The following is a 19,287-nucleotide window of genomic DNA, read 5'->3' on the forward strand; positions in this document are numbered from 1 at the left end:
AAACTACTCTGTAGACTTTTGTGCTAGTGAGGAGGAAGCAAATACAGAAAGGCTTGATAGACTGGTGAACCTAATTTTGGACCAACACAGAGATTGTAGTTGTTATGGGTGTTAGTTACCATTTTAAATATTAGGTGCAGGTGAATAACTAAGGTGAGAAGCATTAGTTGTCATGTGGTACACCAGACCAATATTTCTCAGTCTCTGTATGTTTAATACAGTAGGGTCTCAATATTCGCGAGGGTTCTGTGTTCAGAACCCTTGCGAATGCTGGTTTTCACGAAGGGGGGAGGGGGAGGGCTCCCCACCACAGAGCCCCATGGAAATGAGGCCACTCGTGAATAATTGAATTTGCAAATGTGACACTTGTGAATGTTGAGACCCTATTGTAGTCTGAAAATTAACATTGTCATGCCTGATGGTCATATAAATATCTCAAGTTTTCTCTCTCCATACACTGGTCGCTTTGGTAGACATGTAGTCACACAATGCACAGTGAACCTATGGAACTCATTTCCATGAGATGTTGGGAAGGCCACAGATATAATTCGGTGCAAAGAAGACTTGGATACGTTCAGGGAGGATGGTGCGTTGATGGCTATTGGCCAAGATGTTTAGGGGAATAACCCCATGATCTGGTGGTCTTAAGTGACTGATTGCCAGAGTCTAGGGCTTGGCAGCGTGGGGTGAATCTCTCAATAAGTGCCCTGCTTTGTTCGTTATCTTTGAAGGATCTGGCACTGTTGGAACACAGGATACTTGTCTAGTTGTACCATTGTGCTGACTACTAAGTTCTAGTACCTTTACTAACTTACAGATGTGCAGATGCTTCTGTCAGCTTAGCAGTGCATGGTTTTCAGTGAATCAACAGCTAGTTAAGAATGTTGCATGAACAACTTTAGGGCATGTGTGACCTTAGTGACCTTAACTTTCTGGTGAGCAGTTTTCATGGCGTGTGTGCTGATCAGCAACGCCAGAGCGGTCAAATGAAAATGGGAATGTGGTGTTTCTTAGTGTCCGTTTGGATTAATGTGTATAATGTTAATTACTATGAAACATAAATTGTCTTAATTATCATGTTAATAATCCTTTTCATAGGCGAAGATCACCATCCCCTTACTACAGCCGAGGAGGTTACAGATCTCGCTCCAGATCTCGATCCTATTCACCTCGTAAGTCTTGTTTTACTGTCAGCTGCATCATTGGTTAGATGATGACTTTCATGTAGATAAAAAGCTTGACATGTGCTACTGGGACTTGAATGTTCTCATCTACTTAACTCGCAGTGGGGGAGACAGCTACTAGTTCTCCAAACAAGCCGCCACCTTTTAAGGAAAGGGCAACTATCAATTCTACTCTTATTCTGCCTCCTTGCCATGTAAAAACTCTTGCAAGAGCCAATTATACCATATTGCCATGTCATAGTTAAAATTTGGCTTATGCTTCTGTAGACGAGATCAAATGGTCCTAGCAGATGCTGACATGTTGTAGCTGAATTTACCAATATGGTACCTTTCTAGGAGAGAGAACACTTTAAATTAATCTGAGACCTTGCTTAGCCAGAACAGTACTCTTTAGTCAGAGGAGTGGCTTTTGTGTTAGGATATATATAATAAAAATATTGCTAAAATAACAGCTCATGGAGTACCTGGGTCAGCACATGTTCTAGAGGGCGTTCATATGGGTAGGTTCTGTTAAAAGAGAATGTCTTAAAATTATTACTTGTTCTTAAGGGTTGTGTGTGAGTAATGCTCCCACATTCATTAATAAACATAGAAACATCCTTCTGCCATATATAGTAATCTGCATTGTATCTGTTCTTTCTCGATACCCTGAAACACCAGTCCCCCAATATGTCAAGTATCTGAGGGTGTGTTTACACAGGGAAGTCCAGTGCTATATTTATGCTGGTTTCTAGCTAAAGTTACACTAAATTTCCCTGTGCAGACAAGCCCTTAGCTCTTAAATTGTTACCTACTTGAACAAGGTGAACTACAGACATGGAAAGGCTTTGACTGATGTTTTTAAAGATTTAGCTTCTCAGTAACTACCAAGCAAATAAATGTGTTTACTTTCTCTCTCACAGGTCGCTATTAAAACATGAAGTTGAAAGGAGTTTCTGGCTACAGCCCTGGAGCTGGGATCACAGATATGTGGACAATATTTTTATTGTCTATTCTGTTTAAAAAGTGAGCAGTGCCTAGTGAATAGGTGACTTTTACACCTTTTATGAAGACTACTTTTGGTGAAGTTAAAATGCTGTTTCATTCTGCATATGTGTGTAGTTGGGTGCTTTGTTCACAGTTGTGTTTTTGAGAGGAGTATGTTTTGCATGTATTTTTTTTTAGTCAGAATTTTGACTGCTGAAAAGTTTCTATTATACAAAACTGTTCATTTAAAGTTTTTTCTACTGATTCCAAGGTATTCTGAAAATCAAAACCTGTGTAAAATGCTTTCAAGTGGTTAAAAAAAAAAAAAATAAACAGTTTGATTTTTACTTCCCAAATCTTTTATGTAGCCATTATAATCTTTCTCTTCCTCCAACTCTCAAATTCAGTAGTTCTTTAAGAAAAAAGATAGTCATGGTCCTTCTCCACAGTCTGCCAGAATATGCATAGTACAAAGTCCATCAATAAAATGTTATGGTTATACTTCTTGTGTTGGGACAAAAGTTCCTTGTAAAAAATCATTGCTTTGTGGCTTGTAAAAAGATGCTCGTCTAAATGTCTGACTAGGCAAGTCTTACGTGTAACTTGTACAGTAGCAGGAGAGAAGGTAGATGTTGTGTACCTGGAGAAGGGTTTTCTATAAATGACTTTATAAATCATAAATATGGTAATGTTTGAACTTTCAGTTGGCTCTTGGAGTGATGATATATTCTACCCCTTGTAGCATGTTACGTCTGATGGCTTGTGAATGAGAGCATGTGCTTTATTAGGAGGGCTGGACATGGGATGTGTAGGGTAAACATTTCTAATGCATATTATGTGTAAGACTCCCTTTTCATCGTTCCTACTTTCATTATATACGGGGCCCAGACTCTTTTGTTTCCAACAGGATGGCTTTCATTGCAGTAGACAGTACTTACTCAACTAAGTCCAAGGTTCATATCTGTGAGGTTTTTACTTACCGAAGGTGGTGAACACCTGACGTATTTGGCTCCTTTGAAAATACAGCTTGTATAATATTCAGGGATTTGCATAACCTTTTAAATCTCTGAAATATTTAGACCATAAATATACAAAACTAGCTTACCTAGTTCCCTACTTTCTAAAACTACAAAGTAGATGTCCTACCACTTTTCTGCTTTAAAGTGTGTGTTGTTTGATTTTCTACACTGCTTGTCATGAGTGGATTTCTCACCCATTCACAAAGTTGGAAGAGCAACATATGAATTGTGAGTTTGGGGAACTGAAAATATCAACACCAGGAAGTAAAAGAAAAATATGGCAAGAACGGTATCAAAAGAAAGATGAAAGTGGAGAAAAGGTGGCGACTTTATTAAGACATGGTTTCTTACCCTTATTATGAGTAAGCTCGTGAAGGAGAGATCAATGATGCATGAAGTATGAACACAGTTGTACTGTTTCTGGTTAAATTGCAAAAGCTTTGGAGAAAAACTGCAGATTTTTAAGACCACAAGGTATCTCCTTCTGAACAGAGGACAACACATTTCAAACAGTAGTTCCTACATCAGTTCCATTGTGATTTGCTTAGGGCATCATTTGACACCTAGTCTTGATTTACAGACTTGAAGTGATGGAAAAACCAACGGTGATGCAGTGGTTCATTACCCTCAGTTGAATTTTATTATGACTCTTGCCTGTGCCTTTTTTTGCTCAGAAATCTCACTGTGTAGGTACTTTGGGACTATGATCAAATTACCAGTTAACCTGCAGTGTGCAGATACCAGAAGTGGAATCTGCATTCTCATAATAGTTTTACTAATGCTATTTACACAGGTAATGCCATCACTCTAGTCTTGCTCTATATTCCCCTGCTTATACCTCCACAAATCACATTAACACTGTAAGCCGCCGTGTCACATTAAAAGATTACAATCAGTTGGTTAACAATGACTCTCACCCTCTTTGGAGTTTCTGCTTCGAGGGTTCAGCTTTCTCTGCTGTAAATATACACTTTGTTCCTAGATGTGACCTTGCAATTGGTTGTTCAAAATACATGCTCAGATGGGTGCAGTTTACAAAGCAATCCAGAGGATGGTTGAATAAAATTAACCTTATGTATCATTTACTATTCTGCTATATATATACTATTCTTGTATAATTTATTTTTTTTATCCGTAAGGTAATGACTTTATTTCTTTTGGATCATGTGCAAAGATACTGAATACCATCAAGCTAAGACATATCCCTACAGGACTTATTAGAAACACCTCTGTTGCTTGATCTTCCATTTACAAGTATCATTTGATGTTTGTTCCTACAAAGCAGCTAATATCACCATTTGTGCAGAGCAAAATACTTAAGTATTTCACTTTTCCTCAAAGTAGGGGGGAAGGGAGGGGAAATTGAATGTACTAGTGCGAACCATAAGGTATTTTGTAATGCTTGTAGATGCCATAGATATTCAGTTTAGCTTCTTGCATACAGAACAGTGTGGTGAGAGGAACAAGCATATAGCCATGGGTCTCTTAACAGAGGCTTCAGTGATTCGTGTAATCAAGTAACATAAATATTATGTGGTATACTGCTATCCCATGCTGATTATAATGTAAGTTAGTAGATGCACCATAACCTGCTATGTGTCAGTGACAGAGTTGGCAGTAGAATGCCAGGTCTAATGCTATATTCTACCATGCATTTGTACTGGAAAGGGTGTTCCAATATGCAAAATTAAACCACTGGCTGCGTAAGTAAAGCCATGGAGGTTGCGGGTACTGCTATACATGGACTTCTGTAGAAATACAAAGTGTGAAATTTGTGTGGACTGGATCTCGCAGTAGAAACTGTCAATACAAATTCAGTCAGCATTTAAATTTTATTGTGGTGTTATGCCACTGGCCTCAACAGGAGTGAGTGAAGATACAGTGCTCGCAATCAAAGAAAATACGCAATAGTAAAAGGAGTGACTTGAGCTCTGCAGTGGGATATGGTTTAGAGAAACTTTCTTAACTCAAGGAATGGCTGTTGGAACACCAAGAGCCTATGCCTGATGGTATCTGCAGTTAAGCCAATTAATCATAAGCAACATTTAAATTCATCCTAGTAGGAGAGCTCATAAAAGAAGTATTAACAAAATTTTTGTCCATTTACCAGACTGTTACTTTACCTCTAACAGCATAGTTGACTAAAATGTGAGTAGAGCACTTGAGCCCATTAAGGTTACTATGCATATAACCAGTGCTCCCTTGCTCCCAGCCAATCCCCACAGCTGGAGGTGCCGGTACTCAGGACCAGCAAGTACCGTCACCAAAAAAGCACTTTATATAACCAGGAAGTTCAGACTTCAATGCACTAACTCCGACCCCGCGTCCTTAGGAGTAGCTTGGGAGACACCTACATTGGAATTGATGTGGACAAGCATCAGTGGAGGAGGATGTCAGATGAGGACCTGAGTTCCAGTAGGAATCTCCTCTTTCCTGTCCCCACCAGACAAGCATAGATAGTATCAGAAATTACTGTGGCACCTGTCCAATGATCTCTGAACATCCCTGGGGGAAATCCAGGATCCTTACTACTGACCATTGGACACTGAGTAGCCAACGGCCCTTTGAGACACTTTCATCCCAGCAAAGGGGAGTTAATTTCTGTTCTTCCACCCTGGTGTATACTGATATGGGACAAAACAAGTCGCAGGACCTAATGCACATTCCATCAGACAACGGCTCCAAGAGGCTGGACCTCCTGGGAAGAAAGTTCTCCTCTTTGGGCTTGCAGTTCCACATTGCCAGTTGCCAGACTGCGAGCAGAGTACGATTTCCACCTTCTCCTGGAGCACAGAATAGTTGCTCTGTAGAGGGCAAAAACAGCCCTTCCCTCTACAGTTGGGAGTGTTAGATGCACCATGAGAAGTGTGGTCACAGGCATAGTTAGGAGGAGGATTCTGGGTTGCAATACTTAGTCAGACCTTCCCTTTGATAAGTGGAACTTCTTTCAATTCATTGAACAACTCAGAAGGTGGGATATGAACATTCAGCAGATTGTAACTTTAAAATTTACATGGATGATTTTGTGTAAAGCCTCTTGGAGGTAGGCGTATTCCGATCCATAAGCCATCTCTTATAAAGCATGTGGGGCCGGGGGGTGACGACAATACGATTTTACAACAAATTAGTAAACTGATACCAAGTTGTATGTGGACACCGATGGATTGATTTAAACTTGACTAAGGACACTTTGGCGCACTCTTAGCACTTCATCTACACTAGTGCAACGTTTTCACGTAGGCAAGATCGGAGTCGTGCAAGCTAAACTACTGAACTCATTTCACCCTGGTGGAAGTGTCTACGCAGTGGGGAGGGGGAGTGATACCAGTTTAAAGGGTCAGATTTTTAAAGAGCTATGTAAAGCCATTGCACCTGCTGTGGGTTGACAGCCCTTGAGGCAGTTTGCCTCGGCACGGTTGGGCTCTTGACTTGTTCTCAACCAAAATGCTAGAGATTTACCCTACTCTGGAGAGACAGCAAAGAGCCCGGAGGAGGGCCTGCGCCCCATTTTGCACGGTGGGTGTTGTCTTTGTTGTGAATGGGATTTTGCACACACTGGAAGGCCTCGCACCTCCCTGAGCTCTTGGTGCAGCCTCACTGTGGACTCAGGCCTGGCTGACCACTGCATCTCACACCCTGCCTCAGATCCTGACAGCCGGCCTGCACCACTGCTAACAGCACAAGCTGAGGAGCTAGTTGTCCATAGCTGGTGCCGGTAAGTCTGCTTTCCTCAGCCACTCCCTGCCGGGGGTCCTGTAACACTCACTCCCAGAGGGTTACACTTTGCTGTCTCTGGGCCAGGCAGAAGCTCCCCCTGAGCTGGGGGAGTTCCCAGCTGACCAGAGGTCCGGGCGTTGATTGGATGAATTTTTCAGTCTGCATTTCTCCCCTGCAACAGTGCAGCTGAAAGCTCTTGGTGTGGACTATAGGTGCCAAGTGCAGGGGGGCACAGGTCGTCTGCCCCTGCCCTGCTCCCTCCCCATCTCTGCCTATGTCCTGCCCCTGCTGTGCTTGGGCCCTGCCCCCTCCCTTCCCCACGGCACTCAGGGGAGAGGAAGGCCTGTCCCCGCACTCACCAGAAGTGGTGCTGCTCTGATGGTGGATGTGGTGTGGGGGTGACACTGGGGAGTACATATGGCCCCCCGTGTACCGCTCACCCATCCCCTCAGATGGTTCTGTTCACCTGGACCAGCTGGCTGTTGAGAGGGACCTGCCCTCGTTTCCTTGCTCAAGTGCAGCTGGCGATCTGGAAGTTGTCTCAGTGCATAAGTCCTTCTGCCTCTTCTCTATGGTGGCCACAGGCTGCCCATCTCGTTGGCCTCCAGGCGTGTAGAGTGCCGCTGTGGTCTCTTACCTCTGACGGGTGTGCCCTGCCAGGGCCAGGCCTCCTCTCTGAGGCCAATTCCCTGCCGCGCCTTGGTGGCCAGTGATTGCCGTCCTTGCCACGGAGCGTGGAACTATATTGTGCTGCTCACTCATGAGGTGGCCCACTGTGGAAGACACCTGGCTTCAGCCCCCAGTAGCCTTTCTAGGCAGCGCCTTAAAGGAGTTGGGAGTGAATGCAGGCGGGGTGTGTTTGGCTCAGCACAAAGCTCCATGGGACAGCTCACAAGTGAGGGACACCCTTGGGCCAGAGGGCAGGTGCATTCCCAGCCAGCCCCACTCCCAAAGGTTGCAGGGGGGAGCAGGTGTGGGAGCCGCATACACTCCAGACCAACTGCTGCTCTGCAACCTGCAGTGACCTTGACACTGTCCTGCTAATGTGCATACCAGCTGTGGCTGCTCCCCACCAGGTGCCAGCAGGCGAGTCTCTCCTGGGGGGGGTGCATATGGCTGGGGAGGTCAAGCGGAGGAGGAGGGGTGACTATACGGGTTAGGGGGTCCATAGCAGTGAGGGTTCTGGATGGTCTGGGAGCCTAAGGAGGAGTGGGGCTGAGCATGGGCTGGGGTGTGTAGCAGGCAGGACTGCCCTCCCCAGTGGGACCCTTCGCTGGAGCTGGGTTGCTGAGCTCCAAGCCCTGGGGGCTGTAGTGCAGGGCGGATGGTTGGGTGGCCATAATGATCGAGTGGGGCAGGTGGAGGTTGTGGGAGGAGCCGCCCAGCCTCCCCAACCAGCCCCATGCCAACCACAGCTCTGAGCACCCATAGCAGCTTTTGCTCCCCCTTGTGGTGCATCAGGGCCCAGCTGGTGTTTGGGGGGGCCTGGTACTGGGAGCAGCATTGGGCAGCCTGGCTTGGGCCAGTAACATCCCACCCCCTCTGCCAGCCCGGGGCTGTGGTGAGTCAGCGACTAGCTGCTTGCCCAACCGAGGGCGACCCCTGACAGGGTCTGTGCTGTGCCGCCCTCCACGTGCACCGCTCGTGCCCTGTCATGCTGCAGCACCCACCCTATGTGGGGCCCAGGCCTTGGGGGGTTGTGGGGGGTGGGGTTTGAACCTCTGTGGAAGGAGCCTCCTCTGTGCCCAGGGAGCCTTAGGAGATGCTCAGATGCACCATGTCTATGCATTGGCAGGGATTGGCAGCGTCCCAGTGCCTCGTGGCAGGATGTGAGAGCAGGCCAGCTGTCGGCCCTCGGGAGACAGCAACCACGTTCTCAGGCGTTCCATCCTGCTCTGAAGCTGTAGCGGCTGGAGGCAAACCCTAGCATGCTCATGTATGGTTGTGGAAGGGGGAACGGGACCCAGTGTGGAGTGGGTGTGAGTCCTGGCCCCAGTATGAGCACTGGCAGAAGGGCCAGAGAGAGCAGGGTTCCTCCCACCCAGCACTTCCAGCCTGGCTTGAGACAGGAGCCAGCACAGCCATGGGTGAGCTCACCCCGACCCCACCCCATGCACATCCTCCCAGGCCCTGGGGCAGCTGGCCTACCAGCAGGGGAGCCAGGTCACCAGAGTCTGCTCTCCAGGATCCCGTCTTGATGCCTAGAGCGTGGCTGAGAGCTGTAGCTGCAGGAAGAGCGGATGATGCTGCTGTGGGGAAGGAGGTCTTACCCCTCGGCATGTCATAGTAACACAAAAACGGCCACGCTGGGTCAGACCACAGGTCCACCTAGCCCAGTAGTGGCTCTGCTGACAGTGGCCAATGCCAGGTGCCCCAGAGGGAATGAACCCAACCAGTTATCATCCAGTGATCCATCCTGTCACCCATTCCCGGCTTCTGACAAACAGAATCCAGGGACACCATCACTGCCCATCCTGGCTAACAGCCATTGATGGACTTATCCTCCATGAATGGCTCTAGCCCTTTTTGGAAGACATTGCCAATATGGAGGAGGATAGGAGGATCATAGAATCACTAGACTGGAAGGGACATCACGAGGTCGTCTAGACCAGTCGCCTGCACCCATGGCAGGATTAAGTCCCATCTAGACCATCCCTGATAGATGTTTATCTAACTGCTCTTAATATCTCCAGTGATGGAGATACCACCATCTCCCTTGGCCATTTATTCCAGTGCTTAACCACCCTGACAGAACATTTTTCTACATGGCCAACCTACACCTCTTTCTGCAGTTTAAGCCCGTTATTTCTTGTCCTATCCTCAGAGCTTGAGAAGAATTTTCTTCCCCCTTCTCTTTGTAACAACATTGCTTAAAAGCTATTATAGCCCTTCTCAGTCTTCTCTCATAGCTCATGTTCTCTAGACCTTTAATTGTTTTTGTTGCTCTTCTCTGGACTTTTGCCAATTTGTCCACATCTTTCTTGAAATGGGGTGCCCAGAACAAGACACACTATGCCAGCTGAGGCCTACTCAGCCCAGAGTCGAGCAGAAAATGACTTGTGGTGTCTGGATTATGACACTCCTGCTAATGCATCCGAGAAGGTGCTTGCTTTTTTTCCCAATCGTGTCACTCTACTAACTCATGTGTAGCTCATGGTCCACTATGACCCCCTAGATCTCTCTCTGCAGTACTAGGCAGACAGGGCCCATTTTGTACGTGGGCAACTGATTGTGCCATCCTAACTCAAGTACTTTGCATTATGGTAATTTAATTTTAACCCCTTTACTTCAAACCATTTCTCCAGTTTGTCCAGATCATTTTGAATTCTGGCCCTGTCCTCCAAAGTACTTGGAACCCCTCCCAGCTTGGTATCATCGGCAAATTTTGATAAGCATACTCTCTAGGCCAGTATCTAAAACATTTATGAAGATATTGAACAGACCCAGTCCCAAAACTGATCCCTGCAGAACACCTGTTATGACCTTCCAGCATGACTGTGAACCACTGATAACTACTCTCTGGGAACGAGTATCAGAGAGGTAGCTGTGTTAGTCTGTAGCTTTGAGAACAACAAGAAGTCTTGTGGCACCTTTATAGACTAACAGACATTTTGGAGCATAAGCTTTCGTGGGCAAAGTGCGTCTTAGCCCACGAAAGCTTTGCCCACGAAAGCTTATGCTCCGAAATATCTGTTAGTCTGTAAGGTGCCACAAGACTTCTTGTTGTTCTCTGGGAATGGTTATCCAAGTCAGCCGTCATGCATGAGCTCCATCTAGGCTGTATTTCTCTAGTTTGTTAATGAGATGGTGACCTGAAGCAGTATCAGGAGCCTCACTAAAACCAAGATATAGCACAGCTACCACTTTCTCCTATCTGCCAGGCTTGTTACCCTGTCAAAGAAAGCTAACAGGTTGGTTTGACATAACTTTTCCTTATCAAATCCATGGTGACTGTTACTTACCACCTCATCTTTCAGATGTTTGCAAATGGATTCCTTAATTATTTGCTCCTGGCACAGAAGTTAAGCTGACTGGTCTGGAATTCCCTGGGTTGTCCTTATTTCCCTTTTATTAGATGGGCCCTAAATTCGCCCTTTTCCAGTCTCCTGAAATGGTTCCTGTCATCCATGACTTTCCAAAGATAATAGCTAATGGCTCAGGTATCTCCTCAGTCAGTTCCTTGAGCATTCTTGGATGGATGTTTTTCGTCATGCCCTGATGACTTGAAGACAGCTAACTTGCCTACGTAATTTTGAACTTTGTCTTTCCCTATTTTAGCCTCTGCTCCTACCTCATTTTCACAGGTATTCACTATATTAGACGTTCAATCGCTACCGTCCTTCTTGGTGAAAACCCAAAAAAAGAGAGAGATCATTAAGCACCTCTGCCATTTCCAAACATTCTGTCATTGTTTCTCATCCCCACATTGATTAATGGTCCTGCCCTGTTCGAGGTCTTTCTCTCGCTGCTAATGTATTTTTAGAATGTTTTCTTGTTACCTTATTATGTCTCTAGCTAATTTGATCTTGTTTTGTGCTTTGGTCTTTCTAATTTTGTCCCTGTATATTTGTGTTATTTGTTTGCCATTCTTTGTAATATGGCCTAGTCTCCATGTTTGGTAGGATTTTTTAATTATTTTTAGATCATTCATGACCTCCTGGTTAAGCCAGATTGGTTTCTTGCCAAACTTCTGTCTTGCCAACACAGTGAGACAGTTTGCTCTTGTGCTTTTAATAATGTCTCTTTGAGTAACTGCCAACTCTCTTCAATTATGTTTCCTCTTAGGCTTTGTCTCCACTACGCGGTGGATCGATGAGTCAGTGATAGATCCACTGACTGTCAATTTAGCCCCTCTACTATACGCACAGTAAGTCGATAGCCAAGCTCACTCCCGACCACACCGCTACACCACCAAAATGAGAAGAGCAGCTGGTGTCAATGGAGAGCGGCCCCTGTCCACCTTAAGACATCCTGGTTGGTATGTTGACTTTAGCTACGCTATTTGTATAGCTGAAGTAGTTCCATCGTGAAGAGAAGTGTAGACTAAGCCTCAGACTTGCTCCCTATGGGATCTGACCAGCCAACTCATTGAGTTTGCTGAAGTCTGCCTTCCTGAAAACTGGTACCTTTATTTTGCTGTTCTCCCTCCTAACACTCCTTAGAAACATGAACTCTGTCATTTCATGACCACTTCCACCTAAGCTGCCTTCCACGTTCAAATTCTCAACCAGTTCTTCCCTATCTGTGAATGAATTCCAATGAATTCCAAGAACTTGTTGGCTAGTTTAGGCCTCGCTGTGGTATTTTCTCACCAGATGTCTGGGTAATCGAAGTTCCCCCATCACCACCAAACTCTATGCTTTGGAAGATTTTGTCGTTTGTTTAAAAGGGAAAAAAAAAAAAAAAGCCTCATCCACCTTTTCTTCTTGGCTAGGTGGTTTGTAGTAGACCCCTAACATGGCATCTCCTTTGGTTTCTTGCCCTGGTATCCTTACCCAGAGACTTTCGACCAGCCTGTCTCCTATGTCCGTCTCAACCTTGGTCCACGTGTATACATTTTTAACATAGAAGACAACACCTCCTCCCTTTTTCCTTCCCTGTCCTTCCTGAGCAACTTGTACCCTTTTATACCAATTTTTCTGCCATGCGTGGTGCCAGCTACATCATAATTGTGCTTATGTACTCGCTTTCCAAGAGCTTGCTGCTTGATCCCCATACTTTTCACATTGGTATCTAAACATATACCGATTTGATTTCTCCCTCTTTTGGTTTGGTCTTGCCCGTATCCCTGTGGTAACAGCCTATGCTCCCCGTTTTCTCACCCATCTCTTGGATCTCAGTGCTTTTGTGGCCTTTGGCCACCTCCCCCTTCCAAATTCATTTGACGCTCTCCTTGCTAGCGTAGCCAGTCTGTATCCAAAAATGCTTTCCCCCTTCCTCAAGACCTCATCTCTGCTTAGCAGTCCTTCTTCCTGGAGCAGCATCCCATGGTCAAAAGCCCTCCTGGTAGCAACATCTTCGCAGCCAGGCATTTACCTGCAGGACACGTCTGTCTCTTGAGTGGAAGGATCAAAATGACCACAACCTGAACATCATAATACAGTGTGGCGTTCCATCACGCCCAGCTCCAGAGGGTACTCCACAATGGCAACCCCCCAGCCTTGGGCTGTCATCCCGTCCCCACCCCCATGGTTGTGATCTGGTGCAGCCCCATACCTAAGGCAAAATCCCAGCCTCCAGCCCCTTACTTCTGAGTGCCCCATGCTCCTGACCCACAGCCCCAACACCTAACAATGCATGACACTTCCAATCCATAGCCCCACACTACTGACCCACAGCTAGTGTTCTCTGTAATCTGAGCACTTGAGCAGCCATCCAGGAAAGCGTCAGGAGCTGCCCAGCTGATTAGCAGAGTGCCCAGAGGTGGAACAAACAAGTGGAAAACCAAGGACAGGGCAAGTCCATTGCTCAGTATAGAGAGAAAAATGTGGAAATGGCAGAGGTGCTTAATGACTTCTTTGTTTCGGTTTTCACCAAGAAGGTTGGTGGTGACTGGATGTCTAAAATAGTGAATGCTGGAGAAAAGGAGGTACATACAGATGTTAAAATAGGAAAAGAACAAATTAATAATTACTTAGAAAAGTTTCATGTTCAAGTCTCCAGGGCCTGATGAAATGCATCCTAGAATACTCCAGGTATCTGAGCCTCTAATTATCATCATGGAAAAGTCACAGAAGACAGAAGAGATTTCAGAAGACTGGAAAAGGACAGACATGGTGCCCATACATAAAAAGAAAAACAAGGACAAACCAGGAAATTGCAGACCAGTTAGCTTAAGTTCTGTGCCAGGAAAAATAATGGAGCAAATAAGAAATCCATCTGCAAATATCTGGAAGATAATAAGGTGGTAAGTAACACCATGGATCTGTCAAGTACAAATCATGTGAAACTAACCTGATAGCTTAGGCTAAAGCTATGTCTACACTAGACATAAAAGTCAACTGCTGATACGCAATTTTAGCTATGCCAATTGCATAGCTAAAATTGATTTATCTGTGGTCAATTTCCATGTCTGTCTACATGGCAGAAAGTTGACGGGCACATTTCTCCCTTTTTCCTCACCTCTTGCGAGGAGTGCAGGGGTCAACTTTGATTCCTGGGAGCGTCATTTCGCACATGTGTGAAATGAAACCCCAGAAGATTGACCCATAGCAGGTCAATCTTCCATAGTAGTGTGGCTGTAGTCTAAGGAGCCTTGTGGATAAGGGTGAAGTGGTGGACGAGGTATACTAGACTACAGTAGAGCCTATGGTGCAGTAAACTAGGGAAATACAATGTAAATGGAATTACTACAAGGTGAGTGTATAAACTGGCTGGATAACTAGTCTCTGAGAATGGTTATCAATGGCTCACAGTCACGCTGGAAGGGCATAACGTGGTTCTGCAGGGATCAGTTCTGGGACTGGTTCTGTTCAATATCTTCATAAATAATTTATATACTGGCGTAGAAAGTACACTTATCAAGTTAACAGGTGGTACCCAGTGGGGTTGGGTTGCTTTGGAGGACAGGGTCATAACTCAAAGTGATCTGGACAAACCGGAGAAATGGTGTGAGGTAACCAAGATGAAGTTCAATAAGGAGAAATGCAAAGCACAGAACTTAGGAGAGCACAGTCAGTTTCACACATACAACATGGGAAGTGACTGCCTAGGAAGGTGTACAGCAGAAAAGGGTCTAAGGGTCAATGTGGACCACACACTAAATATGAGTCAGTAGCATGCCAATGTTGCAAAAAAAAAGCCAGCATCGTTCTGGGATGTATTAATGGGAGTATCAGAATATGATCTGAGGACAAAGTCCACAATGCACATAAAACCAGTTTCACCAAACCAGGACACTCCAGCAGAGAAGCAGATTTCATCATAGAATGGGCCACTCAAGTAACCCGAGACAACCTGCTTCAACACAGAAGAAAAACAATCCCAACTCTGTGATGGCAAACCAGTGACCTCTCTAGTCCAGCACCCTCAGGACCTAACCGGTGCCGAACCAGAGAATTTGCCAGACCGTGGGAGATCAATACTGCCTCGCACTTGAGCAACACTCCCACCGCTTACTGGGCTCTTTGAAGACATTTAGGGATAAATTACAGTTAAATAACAGCACAGAACATGGAGAGCCAGGACTGGCGGCTGGAAACGAACTTTATGGGCCCAAGGGAAACTTGGCCACACCGATGATACGTGGTCCACCTGGCTAACTAAAATTAAGCCAGACCACAGATGTTGCTGGACCAGAGAGTGCCGGACTAGTGAATATTTCAGAAACAAAGCTGAAATCTCAAAAGTTATTGTAACTTACTAAAAAGTTTGACACTACATTTGATTCAGTTTTATTTAACCATGTAAGCATAAAAATAACATAGCTAAGCGTTGAGTAAACTAAACTCTAAACTAATGAAGAACAACTAATAAAAAGTTTGCAGCTAGTCCTGTTTTTGCCGTCCCAACCCATCTGAGGAAGTGGGTTTTACGCACGAAAGCGGATGACCGAATAAACTGGTTAGTCGCTGAGGTGCCACAGGCTGGCTTGTTGTTAACAAATACAGCATTCCTCGCCAAGACTGTAAGATTCAGGAGGCAACGCTGTGTGCCTTTGCAGCTGCAAACTGTGACGTTACTTGTGACAGGGTGAGATTTTGAGCCACAGAATTTGCCACAGACGGGGTGTGGAATTGCAGTTTCATGAGATTAAACAATGAGAAGTCCTGTGGCACCTTATAGAGTAACAGGTATTTCGGAGCAAATGCTTTTGTGGGCAAAGACCCACTTCGTCAGATGCAGAGTAGTGGAGATTCCACAGGCCACAAACCTCTGTTAGTCTACAAGGTGTCAAAGGCCTTCTCGCTGTTTTTGCGGATACAGACTATCCACATGAAATTAAAGGACAATACATGTCCTTGGGGCACGTGAATGAAGCTGCTTAGCTCTTTGCTCTCCTGGACACAGGGTCTGCTACTGTATCTGCTCCGTTCAGAGGGAATTGTCATTATCAGTCCTTCTTGGCCAAGCGCCTCCATTCATTTCATAGAGGTTAGGTCCATCAATGGGTATTAGCCAGGATAGGTAGGAATGGTGTCCCTGGCCTCTCTTTGTCAGAGGATGGAAATGGGTGACAGGAGAGAGATCATTTGATGATTCCCTGTTTCTTCTCTCTCCTTCTGGGCCATCTGGCCTTGGCCACTGTTGGAAGACAGGACACTGGGTTAAATGGACCTTTGGTCTGACCCCGTGTGGCCGTTCTTATGTTCTTAAGAGCTATGTATGGAAAGGATTTTTTTTTGTAAAGATTACATATTTACCCTCAGAGGACATGCAGAAGGAAGGCTGCTATTATTTTTGAACAGCATCAGATTGTGAAATGAACTAGTCCACTCCTGCCGCACCAGGGTGCCATTTCAGGTGAAGGTGGGAATGGAAGAGGCAGCTTCAACAGTGATTCCAGGAGATACTCAGCATCTGAAAACGCTAGGGCGGGATTGGCCAGCCAGTTAGAGACTAACACTGTGTCTACACTCTGAGATAAAATGGAATCTAAAGGAGTTAGCTAAATATTGAAATGTCACTGTCTTTACAGTTAATACTGGTTAGCTTGATTTCTTGAGCCATAATACCAATAACAAAATGTCGACATTACAGGACAGGTATAGTGTCCATTTTGAATTTAAAATCTTGAATAAAGCCTAGTGTGGAAGTGCCATGTCCTTAATTTGAATTTATGAGCCTCCAGAGGTGTCCTGTACGTATCCCACAAAGCTAAGAGGTGACCCTCCATGTATGGCCACTTCCTTCTCCGCTGATCTCCATCCAGGTGCACAGGAAGAAGGTCACAGGAAGCCCGCAAATTTTTGATTGAATTTGAATTTGAATTAGAATTGGAATTCAGCACCACCCAGCCCTGAAAATATAACGCGTGCCCATTATGAAAAAAATTTTTTGCCCATCGCATCGCACCACATCAGCAGCAATCGCATCGGTAGCCATCTCGTGCAATCATGAGCACTCAGGGTAGTGATCTGTCTGGTAGTACTTAGGGTTGCAAGAGAGCTCCAGCGTGGCCCCACCAGGAGATACGGGATCTTCTTGCAATTTGGGGAGACCAATCGGTGGCAAAGAGACTTCAAGTGGCCAAGAGAAACACGGCAATCTATGATTAGATGGCACGTGAGCTGACCGCCTGAGGTTACTCCCGGGATTCAACACAATGCCGTGTGAAAGTGAAAGAACCCCAGCAGGCCTATCAAAAACTCTGGGAAGCCAACCGGCAGTCAGGCAGCATCACAGACCTCCCGCTGTTATGAACAGCTGCACATATTACAGGGAGCAACCCCACCACAGAGCCCAGTCTTAATTATGACACTTGTGGAGGCCCTGGTATGGAGTTCAGCGTGAGCTGAGAGGAGCTGAGTGCCCTGGAGGAAGAGGGCAACAAGCAGGAGGCTGAGGAAGTTCTTCCAGACAGCCCTGAGCTCTTCACCATAGACCTGGAACCGGTCCCCTCCATGCCAGGTCCCTCCATGCTGGACCCCAAGCCCTGGCACCAAGCTGTTTGGGTGAGTATTTATTCTGCGCACTAGAAGCAGGTTGGGGAGGGAGGGAGGTATAGGATTGGGTATAGGTATAGGTGTGCTACCGTTCTGTGCCCCTCAGAACAGTGTGTTATTGTTTCTTGGGATGGAGCACTTCTTTTGGAGATCTCCTCGAAGGCTTCATCCAGGCACTCTTGTATTTTTGTCAAAAGGTGCTTCGGAGTCCTGACTTCTTGTGGCTTCTACAGTAGCACACCTTGCCCCACCAGGCAGCCAGAGTGCAATCTGGTGTCATGGCGCCACACAGCATTTTAGCAAATTTTCCAGGCTTTTGGTTGCACAGCATGAGCAGGTCTTCTTTGTCCATATCTGTTAGTTTTAGGAGGGTGATGTCTTCCTTGACAACCTATAGAAGTACACAGGTTTGCATTGGATTTTTTTTTTTAATATGCTTCCTGTCCCTGATGGCTTCCCCTGCTTTGCAGCCCTCCACTTCCCTGGAAAAGCAGACAGTTGCTCACAGCTTACCATGTCCACAAAGAAATGTGCAGGATAAGTGATGGCAACTGATATATTGTGAAATGCATGCTTTCTATCCCATCCTTAATCAGCCTTCAAAAAGGCAGCTTTCCCTGATAGTAGACACAGAGACCCATTCAGTCCGTTTGAAAGCACATTGTGTGAATTGTATCTTAACTTTGACCTTCACTTTCCAGAGGCAAAGCCCAGCATAGCAGAGAGGAACAGGCGAAAGAGGTGCTAGCAAGAGGTTATCCTGCAGCACATGGAGTGGAATGAAGCTGAGCACACCAAGCTGACAAAGGACACTGCTCAGTGGTGTCATAGTACAGCTCAGTGGCATCAGACAATGCTTGAATTCAAGCAGCAGCAAGTGGCAAAGCTGCCTGAGGCCACACCAAAGCTTGTAACAGCAGTTTTGGAGCAAATGGAGGTCCTGTGCTCCCTGCTGGAGCTGCAGAGGGTCTCACAACACAGCACTGCAGAAGCCAATACCTGGTGCCCAGAGTCCCCTGAAGAACGGTCACCCACACCCTGTCGTCGTGGTCCCTGAATACGGCGCGAGAGGGCAAGGGTAGTCTGCCGCTCCAGCCCCAAGGGCCACAGAAAAAGGCCGTTCAAGCACCCTTGCGAAGACTCCTTTCTCCTGCTACTGAAACCTCTCCTCCCCCAAAATAAAATCATACCTTTGAGCTCGGTGTGATTTTGTGGCATGCAGGAGTGGTAGGGAACACAAATCATAGCGTGGGTTGGGGGAGGGCTGAAGGCATAGAGCTGCCCACCGCTACTCCCAGGTCCGCAGCAGACGTGCGGCACAGGGAACCTGGGCAGGCTGTGGGAGGGCAGAAGGCACAGCTGCCCACTGATACATAAGAGCATAAGAACGGCCACACTGGGTCAGACCATAGATCCATCAAGCCTAGTGTCCTGTCTTTCAACAGTGGCCAATGCCAGGTGCCCCAGAGGGAATGAACAGAACAGGTCATCGTCAAGAGATCCATTCCTTGTCGCCCATTTCCAGCCTCTTGCAGACAGAGGCTAGGGACACCGGCCATGCCCACCCTGGCTAACAGCCATCGATGGACCTATCCCCCATGAATTTATCTAGTTCTTTTTTAAACTCTACTATAGTCTTGGCCTTCAGAACATCCTCTGGCAAGGAGTTCCACAGGTTAACTCTGCATTGTGTGAAAAAATATTTCCTAGTGTTTATTTTAAGCCTATTAATTTCATTTGGTGACCCCTAGTTCTTGTGTTGTGAGAAGGAGTAAATAACAATTCCTTATCTATTTT

General features: G+C 46.0%; 1 protein-coding gene across 3 annotated transcripts in view; it reads left to right on the forward strand.

Moving 5' to 3' along the window:
* The window catches only part of TRA2B (transformer 2 beta homolog), a 34,991-nt gene extending 32,119 nt beyond the window's left edge, over window positions 1–2,872 (forward strand). For all 3 annotated transcript variants that reach the window (XM_075003701.1, XM_075003703.1, XM_075003702.1), the window contains 2 exons: window positions 1,099–1,172; window positions 2,087–2,872. In XM_075003701.1, coding sequence (XP_074859802.1) covers window positions 1,099–1,172; window positions 2,087–2,097 — 85 coding nt within the window. In that variant the 3' untranslated portion in view covers window positions 2,098–2,872. The remainder of the gene's footprint in view (window positions 1–1,098; window positions 1,173–2,086) is intronic.
* The last annotated feature ends 16,415 nt before the right edge of the window (window positions 2,873–19,287 follow it).

The sequence above is a fragment of the Carettochelys insculpta genome, chromosome 10 (assembly GCF_033958435.1).
Source record: "Carettochelys insculpta isolate YL-2023 chromosome 10, ASM3395843v1, whole genome shotgun sequence".
Classification (NCBI taxonomy): domain Eukaryota; kingdom Metazoa; phylum Chordata; order Testudines; family Carettochelyidae; genus Carettochelys; species Carettochelys insculpta.